General features: G+C 51.9%; 2 protein-coding genes across 2 annotated transcripts; one reads left to right on the top strand and one right to left on the bottom strand.

Annotated features, from left to right (window-relative positions):
- Positions 1 to 3,831: 3,831 nt before the first annotated feature.
- On the top strand, positions 3,832 to 10,016 carry Tepp (testis, prostate and placenta expressed). Its single transcript, XM_055621581.1, has 7 exons — positions 3,832 to 4,036; positions 8,078 to 8,139; positions 8,388 to 8,562; positions 8,860 to 8,921; positions 9,028 to 9,092; positions 9,242 to 9,274; positions 9,986 to 10,016. The coding sequence occupies exons 1-7, from the start codon at positions 3,832 to 3,834 to the stop codon at positions 10,014 to 10,016; spliced, it is 633 nt and encodes a 210-aa protein (XP_055477556.1).
- A 2,843-nt stretch (positions 10,017 to 12,859) lies between these two features.
- Positions 12,860 to 19,110, bottom strand: Znf319 (zinc finger protein 319). The gene is made up of 2 exons (XM_055620979.1): positions 18,652 to 19,110; positions 12,860 to 16,950 (listed from the first exon to the last, which is right to left on the bottom strand). The coding sequence occupies exon 2, from the start codon at positions 16,708 to 16,710 to the stop codon at positions 14,965 to 14,967; it is 1,746 nt and encodes a 581-aa protein (XP_055476954.1). The 5' UTR covers positions 16,711 to 16,950; positions 18,652 to 19,110; the 3' UTR covers positions 12,860 to 14,964.
- Between the last annotated feature and the right edge of the window lie 240 nt (positions 19,111 to 19,350).

Genomic DNA, 19,350 nt, shown 5'->3' on the forward strand with positions numbered 1-19,350 from the left:
CACACACACACACACACACACACACACACACACACACACACACACACACGAGAGAGAGAGAGAGAGAGAGACAGAGAGACAGAGAGACAGAGAGACAGAGAGACAGAGAGAGAGCCTTGTGACTCTCTCCACCCTCCAGGGGATGCAAACTGCCAACAAGCCCAGCTGGCATGATCTTTTGCAAGCTGGCACAGCAGAACTCCCCCAGATGGCAGCTGTTTGCCTTGGATACAGGCCTGTACAACACAGGGTCACGCAGCACGTACCCATGGCTAGATTTGAACTCAGCCTCTGGAGTCTAGGATTAGAGCTGCATACCAGCATGCCTAGTTCATATTCCACTTTTTAAACTCATTTTTTAAAGATTTATTTGGTTGTTTGTTTCATATAAAGTGTTTTGTCTGCATGTGTGCCTGCACACCAGATCTCATTATAGATAGTTGTGAGCAGCCATGTAGTTGCTGGGAATTGAACTCAGGACCTCTAGAAGAGCAGGCAGTGCTCCTAACCTCTGAGCCATCTCTCCAGCCCAAGATACTGTTTCTAAATAAACTGGCTTGGCATAAGGCATGTCGCAGGCCATGTTGGTGGAGGTCTGTGCTGCCGCTGGAGGCCATGCTGGTATTCGTGGTCTGGCTGGTACCACATGCCATGCCAGTGTCCACGGTTCTTGCTGCCACCGGGCCATGTTCATGTCCCCGCTCTGCACTGCCACCACCAGCCATGCCAGTGTTTATGACCCATGCTGCTGCTGGAGGCCATGCCAACGTCTATTGTCTTGCTGCCGCTGCAGGCTATGCCACATAGCCTGTGGTCCTCGCTGCCCCCGGAGGTCGGTGTTCATAGTCTGTGCTGCTGTGGCTGCCGTGGGTAAGGAAGCTTCCCTGGCCGTGGTATCGATAACTACATCTCTGACTCACGGCAAGTTTGGGTGAAATCTCCTTTTCCAGCTTCTCAGGCTTCTGCTCCCTCCTGTGCTTCTCATGCTACCTGTGTCCTTCATACCCTGCACCTATGGCCTACAGGATGGGCACAGAGCACAGCAGGAACAAGGACTGGACAGAAGAGGTAGGGATTTTTTTGGCACCTGTGTTAAAGGCTTCAAGTGTCAGCTTCTGTAAGACCCCCAGAAAATGGCACGTGGTAGTGAACTCAGAGTGACAGGGGCTGCTGTACTACAGCACAGCTCCGTGTAGGAAGTATACAGACCGGAGGATGCCAGAATCTGCCTCCTCCCACTAAACTCTTTAGCAAAGTTTGTACCCTGTGTCTGACCTGAGTAACAATTAGGGGAGCGGGGTTGGGGTAGGTCTCAATGCAGAAATTACTAAATTATGTGTTTATATACTTTCTGTATTTTTTTTTTTAATTTGGTCTTTTGAAACAGGTTCACTCTATGTATGCCTGGCAGACCTGAAACTCACTCTGTAGACTAGGCTGGTTTTGAACTCAGAGATCCCCCTGCATCTGCCTCCCCAGTACTGGATTAAAGATGTGTGCCACTATGCTCAGTTATTGTCCTACTTTAAAAAGAGTTTAGCCTTGCCAGGCAGTAGTGGCACACGCCTTTAAATCAGCACTCAGGATATCTGAGTTTGAGGCCAGCCTGGTCTACAAAGTGAGTTCCAGGACAGCCAAGGCTACACAGAGAAACTCTGTTTTGGAACAAAACAAAACAAAACAAAACAAACAAACAAGCGTTGGACCTTAGGTTGGGGATAGGGTAAGTACTGGGCAAGTTTCTTTAAAAAAAAACTTAGGGTGCTTTCTTAAGTTCCTGGATCCCTATAGAGGAGCAGCACCCATTACAGGAGCCCAACCACAGGGAATTTAAATGGCAGGTTTAGCATTTATGCAAAATGCTAAATTTATGCAGGTAGATGCAAATCATATGCCAATATATGCAAAAGAATAGGCAGCCCAAGATCCCAAACCTTGGTCGTCTTGCTCAAATTTCAGGGCTTCGGTATTCTGGGTTAGGGTACCCATAGCCTGGCTTTCCTGGGAGGGAGGGAGGGAGGGAGGGAGGGAGGGAGGCTGCAGCTCCCCAGGTGGTGGGGTGGGGTAGAATGGGGGTGGGGTGGAGTATCACCTGGTAATCCCTGGCCTGCTGAGGCCACCACTCTGCCTGATCCCTCCCCTGACCTCAGAGCCTGCCTAATCTCCACCCGCAAACACCAAAGACAGCATGGCCTCCTCTTCCCTGAGATTCACAGAACAGGGGTCCCTCCAGGCTTCCAAGCAGCCCTGTTGCAGAGCCTAAGGTCCCTGCTTAACACCAACGGCACTCTTGAGGTCCGGAGAGAGTCGGCAGTAACTAGAACAGGGTCACTATCCTAGTCAGGGTCACTACTGCTGTGATGAAACACTATGACCAGAGCAAGTTGGAGAGGAAAGGGTTTATTCGGCTAATACTTCCTTATCACTGTGTATCACTGAAGGAAGTCAGGACAGGAACTCAAACAGGACAGGAACCTGGAGGCAGGAGCTGATGCAGAAGCCAAGAAGGAGTGCTGCTTACTTATTTGCTCCACTTAGCTTGCTCAGCCTTTCTTGTAGAACCCAGGACCACCAGCCCAGGGACAGCACCACCCACACTGGGCTGGGCCCTCCACCAATCACTAATTAAGAAAATGCCCTACAGGCTTGCTTATAGCTGATCTTATGGAGGCATTTCTCAGTTGGGACTCCCTCCTCTCAGACGACTGTAGCTTGTGTCAAGTTGAACTAGCCAGCACAGTAACACAGGTCACCTCCACAGAGCTCCAGTTCTGACATTTTCCAAGATGGAGACCCCAGGCTTCAGGGAATGGGTGTCCAGTGCCTGGGGATCCTGGCAGCCTGTGTTGCCCAGGGTTACCAGAGAACTGTGCCCTCACAATCAGGCTGTTATGAGCGTCATCTCCATGGTGCTCCTTGTTCCAAAGTTGCCCGCAAGGCCTGCCTACCTCCTTTCCTCTGCCCACCGAGCAGCTGAGTAGAAGGCTCTTACCTGCCTGTGCACGCGGTGCCCTGCAGATGAGGTAGTGGATTTGAGTAGATGGCAGCAGGGAGCTCTCTCTTCCTCTCTCTCCCTGTTCTACCACTGTCTTTCCTCGTGTATTTTGGTCTCTCAGCTTTCCCATACTTTATCATAATGCCCCTTCCTGATCCTCCATAGTCACGTTCCTCTCTCTTCCTGCCTACCTAGCCCCCATCTCTATTTATCACCTTTCACTTGGGGGTTCGGAAGTAGAATCAACAAATTCTCACCAAATGACTGAAAAGCGGGGGAGGGGAGTGGCCGGCCTCCAGGGACTATCTGCTTTTTAAAAAGAGAAGCACCGGGTAGCCATCCATCTTTTTCTAAATCAGATCTGTCCTGTTTCTCTCCCTTCTTTAAAATGGTCTCATCTGTCTGTAGCGTTTGTGGCAAATGCTAGGTTTAGTCTAGGAAAATCCAGAGTAGGCTATCTAGCATTATAAGCCACACAGCACACTCAGCTAATTCTAAATGGCTTTGCTGTTGCCTTTTCCTGTTCGATATTTAAGTTTCACTTCATTTAGACCGTTCCTCGAGCATCTCCGGTCCTCCTGATCCGCACACACGCTGTCCTGACCTACCTCACAGCGCCGGGGGCAGTGTGTGTGGAGTGGGAGGTTGCATGTGCACACACCCCCAGCACACAGACATCTGTGGTTCGGATGTCCCTGCTGCCCCATGGGGAACTTCTGAAAAGTCAGCCTGCACACAGAAGATAATTAATGCTTGATGGATAGTTAAAGCAATGTAGGCCAAGGGTGTGTGCCTGTATGGAAGGGTGCCTGACTCAGCCCCTCTGCTCCCCAGCCATGGCCCACATCATTGACCTATCACCCTGTGACGATGGCTCCCCAGCCATGCTGTTCCGGACAGAGCGCGTCTGTCGGCCTCTCGCTGGTGTGAAGCACCAGCTCTACCACCCGGCCCTGCCCACACTCCGTCGCATGGACATGGACACTGTCAAGTGCTGCCTCCCAGACGAGCACTGTCAAACTTCAACCTACTGCTCCAAAGGTCAGGCCATGTCACCCCCAGCAGCCAAGAGTCTTTTGTTTGCCTTTGGAGCAAGGGCACCTGGCAAAATGGAGATCTTGGAAGAAAAGGCTGGGGACAAGTGGGAGATGAAAGAATGAGGGAGGCCAGTCCAGCCCTGTACTTCCTTCCGGAAAGATCCTCCAAGGTCTGGCCTCTACTTCCTGAGCAGAAAAATGGGGACAGGGACAGGGCCTGCCTCCCCTGACAATGTAAGGCATTATGAAGGATGAGGAGCAGGGTACCTGGCGCTGCATGACCCATCAACAGATTTATTTCCTTTAGGCTTAACAAAATAAGATGTCCTTGGCATGCAGTTGTGGTCCCAACATGTAGCCCAGGCTGGCCTTAAACGGTGCTTGCTCTTCCTGTCTCCGATCATGCCTGATCATACTGGCCTAAGTCATGTGGTGTGTGTGTGTGTGTGTGTCCGCGCCCGCCCGCGTGCACACACATAGAGTTCAGAGAATAACCTCTAGTGGTGTTTTCAGTTCCTGTTCACCATGGCTTTTGAGATAGTATCTCTTTCTAGCCTGGAGTTTACCAGGTAGGATAGGCTGACTGGCCAGGAAAACCCCATGATCCTCCTGCCTTCTCCCCATACTAGGGTGGATGCTGGCACCAGACCTTGGGTCCTGTGCTTACACAGCAAGACCCTTACTGACTGAGTCATCTCCCCTGCACCACCATTTCCTTGAGACTTGCTACGTTGTCCTGGCTGACCTTGAACTCCTGGGCTCGAGCTATCCTCCCTGCTAACCTCCAGATGAGTGGGGATTGATGGCCCAACCACCACACTCAATACAGGCACACATCCTTTTGCTCCTTGACTTTCTATGAAGAGATTCTCAAGTGGAAAAGAGTTTGAAGGGTAGTGTTGTGAGCGCCCTCTCCCGCCACCCATCCAAAGTCTGTTTCAGCATGCTTGTATTTACACGCCATCTCTCTTGTTCTCTTCCCTGTCTTTATCTTTCTCCTTCCCTGCTCTCTTTTAACCCCCTTTCCTCCTCTTCCTCCTCTTTTTCTTTCTCTCTTCTCTCTCTTCCCTTTATGTTCACACATATGTGCGTGTAAAACTTTGCCAGGTAGTTCCCAATGACAAGGTTAGCCTCCTACGTGACGTGATACCTAGGAAAGTAAACAATAATCCACAACATCTAAAAACCAACATACCTTAAAATCTGCCCTGGAGTCTCCAAGTATGTCTTTTATAGCTTAAATTGGAAAGGGGATTGAATCTAGGTTTATGCATAAGTTGTTAAGTCTTGAGCCTTATTAGCATAAAAAATTTCCATCTATTTCCATTTCTTCCTGTATGTTGACTTTTTATTATAATTTATTTAAGATTATATTTTCCCCCTTCACTTTTCTCCTTTCAAATACTCCCATGAACTTCCCTTTGCTCTCTCTAAAACTCATGACCTCTTTTTCTTATTGCTACATACATACATATATACATACATATTTCTAAATACAATGTGCTCAGTCGGTATACTGTTACACAGATGCATGTTTTCAGGGCTGACCACTCGGTATTGGATAACCAGGTGTGTGCTCTTTCCTGGAAAGACTTTGCTCCCACTCTCAGCATTTCTTACTTGCCTGCAGTTCTTTGTCTATGGTTGAGGCCTTGTGACCTTTCCTGCTTCAATGTCTATTGGTGTCATCCTATACAGGTCATGTATAGGCAGCCATATTGGTGAGCTTTATATTCAGCTTCTTTGAATACAAATATACATATATATTTTTATACAATGACTTACATGTATTATAAATATTTTTTTATGTAGTTAAATAATAGTATGATTCCTTATGCCTTTTCAGGCATCCTTACTGTTATTTTACAACCCTCTCCCTCCTCCTTTTGTATTTTATCTCCCCCCCCCTAATTAATGTTCCTCTGTTTTTCCCATTTCCTCCTCTACTTCCCCCCACCATCCTGTGGTCTCTTTTTGTTCCCCTGGTTTCTGCAGTTACTCCAGGTTACATACTCACAACCAAAGACTTCAAGTTAGAAACTTCGGGTGAGAGAGAATTGTGACATTTGTCTTTCTGGGTTTTGGTTACCTCACTCAATATGATCCTTCTTAGTTCCATCTGTCTACCCAACCAGACCCTGAAAAAGGATGAACTATTGACTTTTTAAAGGGGTCCGAACAGCAGTGTCGTAGACTGTTCTATTTGGTGAGTCTCAGCAATCGTTTCCAGGGCATTCTTTATGTTGTTGTTTTTGTTTTTCTGAACAGGGTTTCTCTGTGTGGCCTTGGCTGTCTTGGACTCACTTTGTAGACCAGGCAGGTCTCAAACTCACAGAGATCTGACTGCCTATGTCTCCCTGGAATCACAGGCAGGCGGCTCTGTGGTGTTCTTCACTTTGTTAAACAAAAGCTGGGTCTAAAGCTGGGTTACCCATGGTCAGACTCTCACCAGTGACCTAATACTGTAGGAGGGGCATGAAATACCTTTTGTTGTTGTTATTCTGGGGATTGAAGACAAGGTCTTAGACAAGGTAGGCAAGTTCTCTACCATTGAGCTATATACCCTAGCTCACTACACAGTCCACACTAGTCTCAAACGCATAATCCTCCTGCCTTGGCTTTAAGTGCTAGAATTAAAGATATGCACCACGACACCCTGCTTTCAAGTTATTCTCAGCAGTTCCCTCGTGCAAATGGAGTTAGGTATATTTGGTTCAATGACTGACACTTGCATTCTTTTCCTGTTACAAAAATGAAAATAGGTCACCTTCTTATAACATCATTTGTGCAATGCTAGACTGTGGGGTCAAAGAACATGTATATATTCATAATTATGCTAAGTGAGAAGACTAAACTGTAGTCTATAGGCTCTAGTCAATTCACACAGCTTCTGTTGATGTATGATGAGGAACCTATCTCTTAAAGCTGTACTAACTTTTGCATTGTTCCCAGTCTGGCCTAATAAGTGGAAGAAATATCTTTTTGTTGCTGTTGCTTTGTTTTGTTTTTTGAGAGAGAGTTTCTCTGTGTAGCCTTGGCTGTCCTGGACTGGAAGAAATATCTTAATGTAGTTTAAATGTGCATTTATCTTGTGAATGAAACTGGGTGTCTTTTCATATGTTTAGGAGCCATGAAGCCCAGGGAGACAGGGTTTCTCTGTGTAATAGCCCTGGCTGCCCTGGACTCACTTTGTAGCCCAGGCTGGCCTTGAACTCACAGAGATCCACCTGCCTCTGCCTCCTGAGTGCTGGGATTAAAGGCGTGTGCCACCACGGCTGGCTCTATATCTAGTATTTGTGCATGAACTACTTAAACATGTGGTTATCCATGTTTCTTTACTTTTTGGTCTTGATTTCTAGGAGCCCCTCCAACATTAAGGAAATTGCTTCATCCTCATCTGTAAAATCAGTAGAAATATTTCCCCTTTGTCTTTTGATTCCTTTTGTGCTTACTTTTTATCTTATTCACACACACCACACACACACACACACACACACACACACACACAGGCTGGCAGGCCACGGTTCATTCTTGGAGGTTCTTGGAGGTTCAAGGACAACTCTCAGGAGTCAGTTCTCTCCTTCCATCATGTGGGGAGCAGGTATCAAACTCAGATCATCGGGACCAGCAGACAAGTGCCTTTTACCCACTGATCTTTCTTGCTAGCCTGTTAGCATACTTCTAAAATCTTTTCATTGGGGTTCTTATGCCTCTTCCTCCCTACTCCACCCCAATATCTTCCAATACCCCAACACCCCAGGAGAAGAAACAAGTTAAAGGGGAAGGGAGACACAGACCTCTTTAAACTTAGTTCTTGTTGGTCAGGATCATTGAGTTCCTCGGGGAAAGTCTAATTTTTGTTTCAAGATTGGCCTTAAACTTACAGAGATCTATCTATTTTTGCCTCCTGAGTGCTGGGAGTAAAGGCATGTGGTATCACACCTAGCAAAACATTTTTCCTCTTAAGGTGTATAGTGTGGTCCAGGCCTCTAGCGTGGGCCTGCCTGTAGGGCTCCAAAAGGATACCTTTATCTTCTTTCAACAGATGACTTTAACAAGGCCAGCTTCACACTTCTAGGGATCCCCAACAAACCCCTGCATTGCCTGGTGAGTTGAGTGTCCTTTGTCCCCAGCCTAGGATGGGCACAGTAGCAGCGTCTGTGCAAGGCCCAGGCACCTCTGGTCCAAGGTTCTACTGCCTGAGCATATCCCCAGGTGCCAACCTGAGATCCCACCCCAACCCGATCTAGGCCCTAGTTTCCTGCACCCCCTCAGTCCAATAGGCCTAATGCCAACTCAGGCCTAGGAAAGATTTTACATCAGCCGCTACGGTCCATCAGTCCATCAATCCGTAGGACTTGTCAGGAACTGGACAGAAGCTCTGTCACAAGTACCGTGAGGGAAAGATGGTGCCCATCATGCCAGGCATCAACCGGGTTGACTGGCCCTGCTTCACACATGCCATTGAAGACTGGTCTAAATTCGTGTCCAAGTCTGACGAGTTCAAGCTGCCTTGTACCAACAAGAGGGGTTAGTCTACCAACTGCAAAGGATGCTCTAAGGAGGGGGAAATCTCTCGTAGTTTGGTGGCACATCTAAATCTGGGAGTGAAAGCCACTGGCCCAAGGACCGGCAGCACAGGCACAGGGACAGGGAAGGGAGGAGAGGGGAGGGCCCCTGATGTAACTCCAGGTAGGGAAGCCACTGGGGTTGGGGCTTGAGAGTCAAGCAGTGCACGGGCAGGGGGCTTCCTTCAGGGGCGGGGCTTAGATGAGGGCGGACTGGGTTTGTTCGGATATTGGTCCCCAAGGCGGGTTCTCTCCACAGTGGAGGGTTTCAGTGGCTACGCTGTGCGGCACTTGAAGCCGGAGGTGACCCAGAACTGGCGGGTAGGGAAAGATGCACGCAGACGGGGCCTGGGTGGCTGGGAGGGAGCAGCTGCTGGGTTCCTCGCCTCGCAGGCTTACGGGCCCCCATCCCTGCGGTCCACCACAGTTCTGCCTCAACCAGAACCCGAGCCTGGACCGCTATGGACAGATGCCCCTGCCTTTCGACTCGCTGTAAGTGACACTATGCAGAACTCCTTAAAGACCCCCACCGCTGAGCAGAGGACGGGGATCGTAGCTGTAGGACAGATACTGAATTCCTGCGAGTGCCTGCCACCCCCACGCTCTGGGAGCCGGGGTTCAGGAATACTTTTCTTTGGCAGGAACGCGTTCCGGCGCTTTGGCTCCCACTACAGGTAAAGAATGGCCCCGCCCTGACCGCAGCATGCCACGCCCCCTGAGGAGGCGCGCTTCAGGATGCTGCTGGTGCTCCACACCCAGCTTAAAGGGCATGGGCTAGGGATGCATTTCCCACCAGGATTAGCCAAGAGGAGGCCGGAAGGGGGGTACCTGGGAGGGTGGAGGAGGAAGGACCTGCCATCTGCTCCCCTAGCAGGGTAACCCTGGGTTAAAGGCTCCGTGCAAGGTGGAAGTGCTGATAGACACTGAGGTGTCTCTCCAGCCAGGCCCTGTGCGAATTGGCAATGCCAAACTCTGTGGTGCGACCCCTCCCACTGGCACAGCCAAACACCCTACCTCTTCCTACAGCGCACACTACTGTTTCACCTGTAGCGCATAGCATCCAGTGGGTTGCCTTCTCCAGCCCATATGCGGGAAAACTTTGGTTTTTGTTAGTGTGATGCTAGAGTAGGTTCATACACAACTGCAAACCCAGGAAGCAGTTATCATTGGGGAGGCAGCGAGAAATACTATGAGGTAATTTGGAGGTGAAGAGAATTGCCAAAAATATACAAGAGGAAATAGGGAACCATTTAAGGTTCTTGGGCAAAGACTGGATGGGAACTGTTTCCAGAGCCCTGAGGGCAGAGATGTGGGCTTTGGGGTAGGGAGTGGGAGTGGGGCTAGGGAAAGAAAATTTGATTTTTCTTGCCTCTTTCTCTTTACAGTCGAATCAACTATCTGACACCCTGGCATTAATCTTTGTGGGGGAAAAGGATTCTATTGCTGGACTGTGCCACTTCAAGTTCCCTAGCAGGGCAGACGGAATATGGTGGCACCACCCATCTCCTCAGGAGTTCAGTTCAAGAAATAAACCCAATGCTTCCTCAGAGAAGCCCTAGGCCTCTGTGTGAGAGTCCTTGAGAGGGAGGGGGAGCCAGAGGTGGGGGTCAGGACCACAGATGACAGTTTTACCCTTGCCTGCTGTTTGGCAATTCCTAAAGAACGGGAGAGGGTGTGTAAGGGCTGGTGAGGGATGTTTTATGGACTTGGGTAGAGTAACAAGGCCTGAGTCTCAAGCCTAGCTGGGACTGAGGCACAAGGGCAGGCTGGGATCTGGGTTTCCCTAATGGTCCCGCCTCTTGCTTGCAAATCCTAACCAAGATCCTGCATTTCTAACTTCCACCTGAGTTTGAGCACTGAGGAAAGGAAGGGTTGAGAGGGGCATCTGACACCTTTAGGAACCCTTACCATACTAGTGTATTTGGGAGTTTTCTGATACCCAGAGCTTCCCCAAAGGGACGTGAATAGTTAGTTTTGGGCCCTCTATTTCCCATGAAGCAGCAGATTTCAAATATAAACCAGGTAAGGGTGCTTGAAAACATCCTGGGCTCCTCAATGTGCTGCCCTTTTGTGATGAACATGATGGCCTAGGAGCAGGGGAACCCCGGTGAAGAGGGTCTCACAGCCTGGTGCAATGTTAGGACAGCTCTTGGGTCTTCCACTGGTATACATCTAATACCAAGTTCATAAATATGATATAAAAACTGTGCCTGAGAATAAAGGGAGTAGAAAGCATAAGCAAAAGCAATTGAGTGTATCCATTTTATTAAGTTTTCAAGTGCTTCACAGGCCCCATGAGGTAAGCCGTTTAAATCCATTTTATAGCTGGTTAAATAAATGGACTTGGGGGTGAAGAGATGGCTCAGAGGTTGAATGCTGGCTGCTTTTCCAGAGAACCCAGGTTCAGTTCTCAGCACCCACATGGAGGCTCAGAACCATCTTAACTCCAGTTCCTAGGGATGTAACATCCTTTTCTGACCTACAGGTGCACCAGGCACACAGGTGGTGCATCTATCTATCTATCTATCTACCTGTCTAGATAGATATAGATGCAGGCAAAACACTCATTTGCATAAATCTAAATAAATAGGCTAGAGGGAGTTGTGATTAGCCCTAGATTAAGACAGCCGCTGACCAGCAAGGCTGGGATTTGAAGGCAGTGAGACTGTGACCATCACATCCACTTCTTTCCTGCTCTGAGGAACACACCAAGAGTGGAGAGGAAAGCAGAGGGTCTTCCTGGGGCTGGAGACATGGGTCTGGCTCTTAGAAGGAAGAGATGTCCCATTGGAAAACTAAGAAGCCAAGACTGGTGACATACACTGGATGATATGGAGAGTAAGGCATGACTGACACCCCAGGAGTTTGAGACTAGCCTGGGAAACACAGACACAGAACACTCTCAGATGTGCCAGTGGCGGCCACTATCTCATGGTAGCTGTGTTCCCCCCACTCAGCCCGGGGTTACACTGTAGGTGCTGGCTATCTCACGCCTGGGCAGCAGGCACTGAGCCTTCCCCTCAGCCCCTACTCACTTCTTACGAAGCCCTTTCAATTCACTCATCTGAAGTTGTCTTAAGTCTGGCAGGTGCTCAGTTATGGTCGGGGAGGAAGGAAAGGCAGGAATACAAAGCCAGGGTGGGGCGAGGTCATAGTGAAGAGGGAGATCCCACACCCCTGCCACCACACACAGACTGACTTTTACCGGATACTACAGCATCTACCTTTGGAGACAGACTGATAGCAGACAAGACTCTTCCTGTGGGGAGGTGGGGGTGACCACTCGCTTGAGGGTGGGATGCAGGTCTTGTCACCAGGCTGAGGGCTTGGGTGGATTCCCATAGGATGGGACGAGGACTGCTCTGGAGAAGTGCAGATTGGAGATGACCTTTCATGACAGTGCTAGGAGGCACAGCCGTTAAGGACCTACCTCTCTCTCTTCCTGCATGGGGAGGTAGACATCAGCTTGGATAGAGGGGCTGAGTACCCACTGGGGTCAGGGGGTGCATTTTGTTGCCTTGATTCCCTGGCCAGACTGGGTGCCAGAACAGTCCTGACGAGAAAAGCGACCTGGAGCCAGACTGTCAGGGATGCCGTGGCCACATTGTCTTTCATCTGTGTGCAGCTCTAGGCCACTTAGCGCTGTGTGTCTTGAATAATCCCTCAGACTCCAAATGGTATGGACAAAGGCTGTTCAGGCCTATCTTGCCCACCAAGTGGAGTTTTATCCAGGCCACATAAGTAGAAAATAAGTTGGCCCTTGAAACTGGCACAGATAAAAAGGTCCCCTGCTCTTGGCTGCTGAGTGCTAGCAGCCTATAGGAAGGAACCTTCTGGATTCTCAGGAAGCCATATAGGGAATGGGAGAAGCATGGGGTCCAGTCACAATTTTAAGTACTTGTCATATGGCCAGCTCCATGTCCTTTGAACTTTCTAATCTTTTCTAGGACAGGGTGTCCTTGGTTCTCAAATGCCAGGCTGAGGACTATTTTTCTGTCTCTTCAGCCTCACTCTGGCCTTTGAGAAGTGGAAGGCATGTGAGTTTCAGATGGACTGCGGGGGAGGCGGGGGAAGCAAGGATGGAGTATGTAGAAATGTATGGAAGGACTGAGGTAAAGGGTACTGGGCTTGGTCTACAGAGGGGGATCACTGTAGGGCAGACCAAATGGATAAGTGTGGGCCAGCCAGGCTAGGTGGATCCACCACTATTCCAGAGAGCACCAGAGTAAAAAAAAAAAAAATATTATTTTTTGTCCATCTCCAGCTTCTGGCCTTTCATGAGCTGCTGATCTCTTACAGTCCAGCTCCCTCAAGAGCTACTGCTAAACCTTAAAATCAGGTGGAGTGAGGTATATTGCTTTGGTGCCTGTCAGCCTGTCAATAGCTTCTCCTCAGAGTCCCTACGATGAGTCCATGCAGTTCTCCCAACAGCTAGACAAGTTAACCACCCACTAAGTTTTTTGACAGATGAGGCGACTGACCCAAAGAGGTTAAGTGACCAGTCCAAGGTCATACAGCCCAGAAGCCTCAAAGCTCAGGATTCAAGCCTAGACCCAATCTGGTACTCTGGTCTGTATCACTCTCAGCCTCTGCACCTCCCATCATTCCCGCTGGAAAGAACGAGTGAAGAGCTGGGGGTGCACTGTCAATGTCTTTACTTTTAGAGCACACATCAAGCTCACTGTAGAGTAACATCAAAAGTGGCTGCCTAAGATGGAGTCATTCTTTTTAAATTCCAAACTCATATTTATATATGATCCAAAATGACATGAAATTCAGCTATACAATGTTATGAATAGTATAACAAATTGCTTTTAGAATGCAAAATGGAAGGGAAAAAAATAGCAGTTAGGACTGAGTTCCAGTCTTTTGAGGCTTTTGTGACCAAGAGTCAGCCCAAGGTAAATGCTTACCTGTCTCTGTGGACACAGGACAGAACCTGGGAGACAGAGCAGGTGCATGAGGCCAGCTGGACTTTTTAAGATAAGAGGTGAGGTGATGTACTCCTAGCCATCAGGCCCTTGGTTTGGGTCCTGGTCAGTCTTCTTTCAAGACTCATGGATAGGGAGAGGGGGCTGGCTAAAAAGGGCATGGTCAGGGCTGGGTTCAGAACGATGACTTTGACAACAAAGGTCCCCCAGGCTCTTGAGGTGGCTCTAGCTGTCCAGTGATGGTGGCTGACCATGTGCCTGCCAAGAATGCTGCCTACTAGGCTCCTCTATCCTTGTATCCCCAAGTTTGCTATAAGAGGCAGGTTGTCAGCAGTCAAAGACCTAGGGGTACTCTAGGACTCTAAGGACAGAAGGTTGTTTTGGCAACAGAAGATCCTTAGCCCACAGCCAGACTGATGGCTCAGGGTACCAGACTGGGCTAGAGGGGCTCTGTGGGGTCAGAGGCCATTCCTCATCCTGGGCACCCAGGACTCCATATGGCCCTCAGGCAGCACTGGGACAAACTGAAGCTATGACTCTGAGCCCCAGACACTTAGGATCACACAATTTGGGAAGAAGGGACCTGCTCTTATCTGCTGGAGAAATCGTGGACTTGGTCCTCCTTCCCCATCCCAGGGATGGAGTACAAGGGGGAGCAACAGTCCTATCCCTCCACAACAGCAGCTCTACTAAGGACACATTCATCCCCTGCACCTACTCATAGGCAGGAGGGGGGAGGGGCTTCCACCGACCCAGGACTGCTCTTAGCACGCAGCTGCTTGTCCCTTTCCCTGTGGACAGCACTGAATGACCTGAGGGTGCTGTGAAATGTTTCTGCTTCCCTTACCCTGATTGGGTCCCTAGTCCCCAAGCAGACCCAGCCCACAGACTCCTATCCTATATATCCAACCACCAGAAACTCGGAATTGGTGAACATCGGTCCTAGCCGGGCAGTCAGAGGATTGTAGCTCATGGTCTAAATTCTAAGTCCCCAGAACTGACACAAAACTGGCCTTCCCTCCCCCCCACCCCCAGAAAAAAAGCACTGGAGGAGAAACCCTACTTCTCCTTCCCAAGCCACCTGACTTCTCACTAGGCTGCAAGATTTGGGAAAACCAGTTGACATCCCCCATACCTGGGGCAGAGAGGCACCTAGTAACAGGTGGGATTCAAGTTCCCTATAGATAAGGGGCACAGCAGGCTCTCAGAAAGCAAGTCCTGTCACGGAGAAGAGGTTAATGGAATCGGGGTCTGGCCACAGCAGTTTGGCTTCCCCACAGCCGGGCTGGTGCTAGGAGTACTGAACACGGGCACCCTCTACCTGCCCAGAACCCTTTGGTCCTCACTCCAGAGAGGAGAGCTGGTTGACAGGCTTGCGGCCACGTAGCTGCAAGCAAGCGAGACTAGGCAGGGCCGGAGGCGGCACGGAGGCCCTAGGGCAAACAGGCCGCCACCTGGTAGGCACCCTCCGCAGCTGCAGCAGCAGCGCTGTGCTGGGCGCTGTGCTCCTGGAGAAGCGCCACATCCAGGAAACGTTCGCCACACCACACACACTTGAACTGCTGCTCCCGGGCATGTACTCCCTGGTGCTTGTTGAGGTGCTCGCGCTGCTTGAAGGCTTTATCGCAGTTGGGGCACTTGTAGGGCTTCTCACCCGTGTGCACCCGCCGGTGGCGCTGCAGGTCGGAAGCGTACTTGAAGCGCTTCTCACAGTCCGGACACTTGAGCGGCTTCTCCCGGGTAGGGTCGCAGCGGTGCTGCACGAACTCTGAGGAGGAGAAAAAGCGGCGCTCACACAGGGTACAGCGCAGGGGCTTCTCGGCCGCGGCACAGTGAGACAGCTGGTGCTTCTGCAGGGCAGATGCCCGCTTGTAGGCCTTGTTACACACCGGGCACTTGAAGGGCCGCTCGGTAGAGTTTGGCAGGCACTTGTGCCGCAGCAGCTCAGCCGACTGGTCGAAGCCCTTCTGGCACACCGGGCACTTGAAGAGAGTCTCCAGGGTGTGGACGTGCTGGTGGTAGAGGAGGTGGCTGGGCTGCCCGAAGCCCTTCTCGCACAGGCCGCACTTGAAGGGCTCCTCCGTCTTGTGCGTGCGCCGGTGCCGCATCAGTGCGTACTGCTGCTTGAAGCCCATGGGACACAGGTCGCATTTGAAGGGCCGCTCGGCACTGTGCGTGCGCTCGTGCTGCCGCAGGTCCGAAGGCCGCTTGAAGGCCTTCTGGCACTCGCCGCAGCGAAAGGGCCGCTCCCCGCTCGGGGTGCAGGGGTGCTGCAGCAGCTCTGACGACTCTTTGAAATGCAGTTCACACACGTTGCATCGGAACAGATGGTGCTCGCCGGAATGCGCGTACATGTGCCGCACCAGGTGGGAGCGGTGCTTGAAGGTCTTCTCGCAGACGGCGCACTTGTAGGGCCGCTCAGAGCTGTGTGTCCGCTTGTGGTGCACGAGGTGTGAGGACTGACTGAAACTCTTGTCGCACAGCGTGCACTTGTACGGCTTCTCTCCCGTGTGGATCCGCTCGTGCCTTGAGAGCTCCGACAGGTGCTTGAAGGGTTTCTGGCAAATGGTACAGCTATAGGGCTTTTCCGGTTGCTCCGAGGGGGCTACAGTAGTGGTCGGGGGCACAGGGGGCAGCGATGGGGCAGTCGTGGTGGCCGGCTCAGCAGCCTCGGCGGGCTTGTAGGTCTTATCACAGATGGAGCACTTCACCATGCCAGTGTGGGAGCTGTGGTGCTGGGCCAGAGAGGTGAGCAGCGAGAAGCCCATCTTGCAAACACCACAGACAAAAGGCTTCTGCTCCGCCTGCACACACTGGTGCTCCAGCAGGTCGGTGGCCTGATGGAATATCTTGAGACACTGTGTGCACTGGAAGGAGCGGTCATGGCCTGCCAGGCACTGGTGCTCGTTTGGACTGGAGAGGTGTGCCAGATCATGGCCACATACACCACACTTGGGGCCTGGCTCCCCTGCTTGCAGGGGAGCATGCTGTGGGGGTTGAAGTCCTGGGTCAGGTTGCAAGAGTATGCCATAGACAGCACAGCCCAGTGGGTTCTCAGCAGTGCCTGGGGGCAACGTGTGTTCAGCCAGGGCTGGCGGTGGCTCTGCATGGTGCTGAGGCTGTGGCTGCTGTGGCTGTTGTGGCTGAGTCTGTGGTGGCTGTTGCCAGCTTTCCGACATACTTGGAAAGATGAAACTGGGTTTGGACAGTAATGGCTTCAGTTTCCCAGCTTAAGGTGAACCCAACCCTGAGAAAGAAGCTACCGGCTCTCAGGAACGGACAAGAACCTCACACAAGGCACAGAGGGCTGGTCAGATAGCCCTCGTCATTAGGCAAGAAGATAGCCTACAGGACAGGGGGCTCTTCGAGACAGGCTCCCAGCAATGCCAAAATGGCTCTGCCTTCCCCAGTAATCGGTTCTGTAGGGAAGAGAGACACAGTGAACTTGAGGCAGGAACAAGTGGGCCCTTCCCTTATCTCTCCCTGTGCTGCCCGCAGTCACTGCATGGACACATGATGCTTTAGGCGAGGGAGATGCTCATGGCTAGAGACCTGCTCCCTTCACATGTTATCAGAGGTATGCTGGCAGCGCCACTCCTCCAAGCAAACAGGAAGGGAGTTATTTCCACGCCCATGTTCTTCAGTTCCCCAATCCTTGGGTAGAGCATCTCCCTCTAGTTTCCATACGACCTACTCAGTCAGATGTCTCACAGGGTCTGGGCTGAACTATCCCTCAAGCCTGCCAGCCCCTTTTACACTGACATGAGAATAGCACTGCTTATGGACCAGAGGATCCTCCAGCAGAAGGAAGCCACTCCTCCGAGGTATGAGTCCTCGGGCAGATGGACTCTGGAAGCTACTATTAAGACAATATTAAGGACCACCTAAAACCCCTCTTCTTTGAGGGACTGGTCTATACTCCTCTTCACCCACACTCCAGGCCTTTCCCAGGGTACACACATCTCTAGATATTAACAGGGTGAATGGCCTTGCAGGGACCTGAACTCCTGGCACGAAGGGTTAAATGACAGGTTTATAGACACCCCCCACCCCATGGTAGAGCTCCTCCAAGCTGAACTTCTGCCTTTTAGTTGGCTCCCAGAGGAACACAAACAGAAACCCCACATCCTCTGAGTCTTTTGCTGTCAAGTCAAGAAACTGTACTATTTGCCGGAGTTAAACAGGAGAAAGCATGCCACAGGGTGTTTCTCCTCCAGGTCCAAAACATTCACAATAATTAATGCAAAGCAAAGCCCACCCAACCCCAGCAAATCTCTAAGTCACCATTTTGAGGCGGCGTATAATAATCCCAGAGAAAGGGAGAAACTTTTGGAATTAAAAGCAACCCTTGCCAGGTTCTCAGCTCATCTGCCGCTTAGATTTAAAATTTTGCAAGTTTTCTCTCTAGGAGGAAGAAGGCAGAGAATGCCCTCACATGCCAGCCTGCCTTTTAACTGTTCTGCTAGAGAAACCTAAGACTCACGCTAAAAGTTGTCATCCTCAGCATCTTCGGGAGGGGAGGGAACAAGGGGGCTGCTGCTCTGGTGACCAAACAGCTACAACTGGTCATTTTAGCGTTCCTAAGGCACACAGGAAAGGTGGACTGCTCTATACTCTGTCTGATCTAGCTGTACCAAGCCAACTGTGCTATTTTTCCTGGTATGAATGGCTGCCAGCCCCAGCGGCCACCCCCACTCCCACCTCCTGGAGCAACCCCACCGTCTACCCTGAGCTTTCTCCAGGAAGGTGAAGCCCCAGGAGCACTCTCAGATCACTCCGCAAAGGGCAGGAGAGTAGTGGAGGCAAGGCAAGGAGAACCCCCCAACCTGCGCCCCACCCCAGCCCTTCTTCCTCTCCGGGTAACTGAATGAAAGCTGATCATCTCCCATCAGGCCCGGTTGGGCTGCCTCCTGTCAGCTCTTGCTCCCGATGGCCCAGCTGCTGAGTCCCGAGAAAGGGTGGTTCGGGCCGAGGAAGGCCCCGAAGCCTCCAACCGTGCCGGGGCAGCAACTATGTTTCCAGGCCCAGCCTGAGCCGCCACAGAGCTCAGGAGGTTCTCCCGGAGTGCAGTAGGCATGGGAGTGGCTCTCAGATGCAGTCCCGGGCGCCCTGCCGCTCACCTGCTCCAGGCCGCCCGTGGGGTCAGGCGCGGGGCGAGCAGAGACCAGCTGCTTTCTCCGCCGCCTCTTTATTCCGGCTCCATCCGCCGCGACGCGGCCTACGCTCCCTGCCAATCCCCGGCCTCGCGTAGCAGAGCAGGGCTGCCCGGGGTCGGGAGACAGGTTTGTGGTGGCCGGAACCGACGAACAGACTCGCGCACTCGGGCTAGCGGAACCGGGGCAGCGGACGGACGGGCGAGCGGACAGACTGACTGTCTTGCAGACACCGGCGGATAGGCGGGCGGCGCGAGGCCGGGGAGGCGGGGCCGGGGAGGAGGAGCGGCCGCCCGGGCGGAGGCTGCCGAGGAGTCCGCTGCGCAGAGCGAGGCCGCCCCCTGGCGGGGACCCTGCGCCCCGGCGGCTCGAGCCTGTGAGTACGGAGGGGCGGGGCTGGAACCTCCGGACGCGCTCGCCGCAGCTCACGGAGCCCAGGCGCCGAGGCCGGCCCCGCCCCAGCTCGCCGAGCCCCACCCGGCTCTCCGGTCTTCGGCGGCCGACGTGCCGCTCGGCTCGCTCTCAGGAGGGATCCTGGAACTCCAACTTTGTGCACGTCTGGCAAGCGGACCCGCAGACACCGGGGCTCCGAAGGGCTCCGGGAAGCCGCCTGCGGCACTTACCGCCCAGCCGACGGGCTCCGTTTGCGCGACCGTCCAGCGGGCT

The sequence above is a fragment of the Psammomys obesus genome, unplaced genomic scaffold, assembly GCF_907164565.1.
Source record: "Psammomys obesus unplaced genomic scaffold, mPsaObe1.curated_primary_1811, whole genome shotgun sequence".
Classification (NCBI taxonomy): domain Eukaryota; kingdom Metazoa; phylum Chordata; class Mammalia; order Rodentia; family Muridae; genus Psammomys; species Psammomys obesus.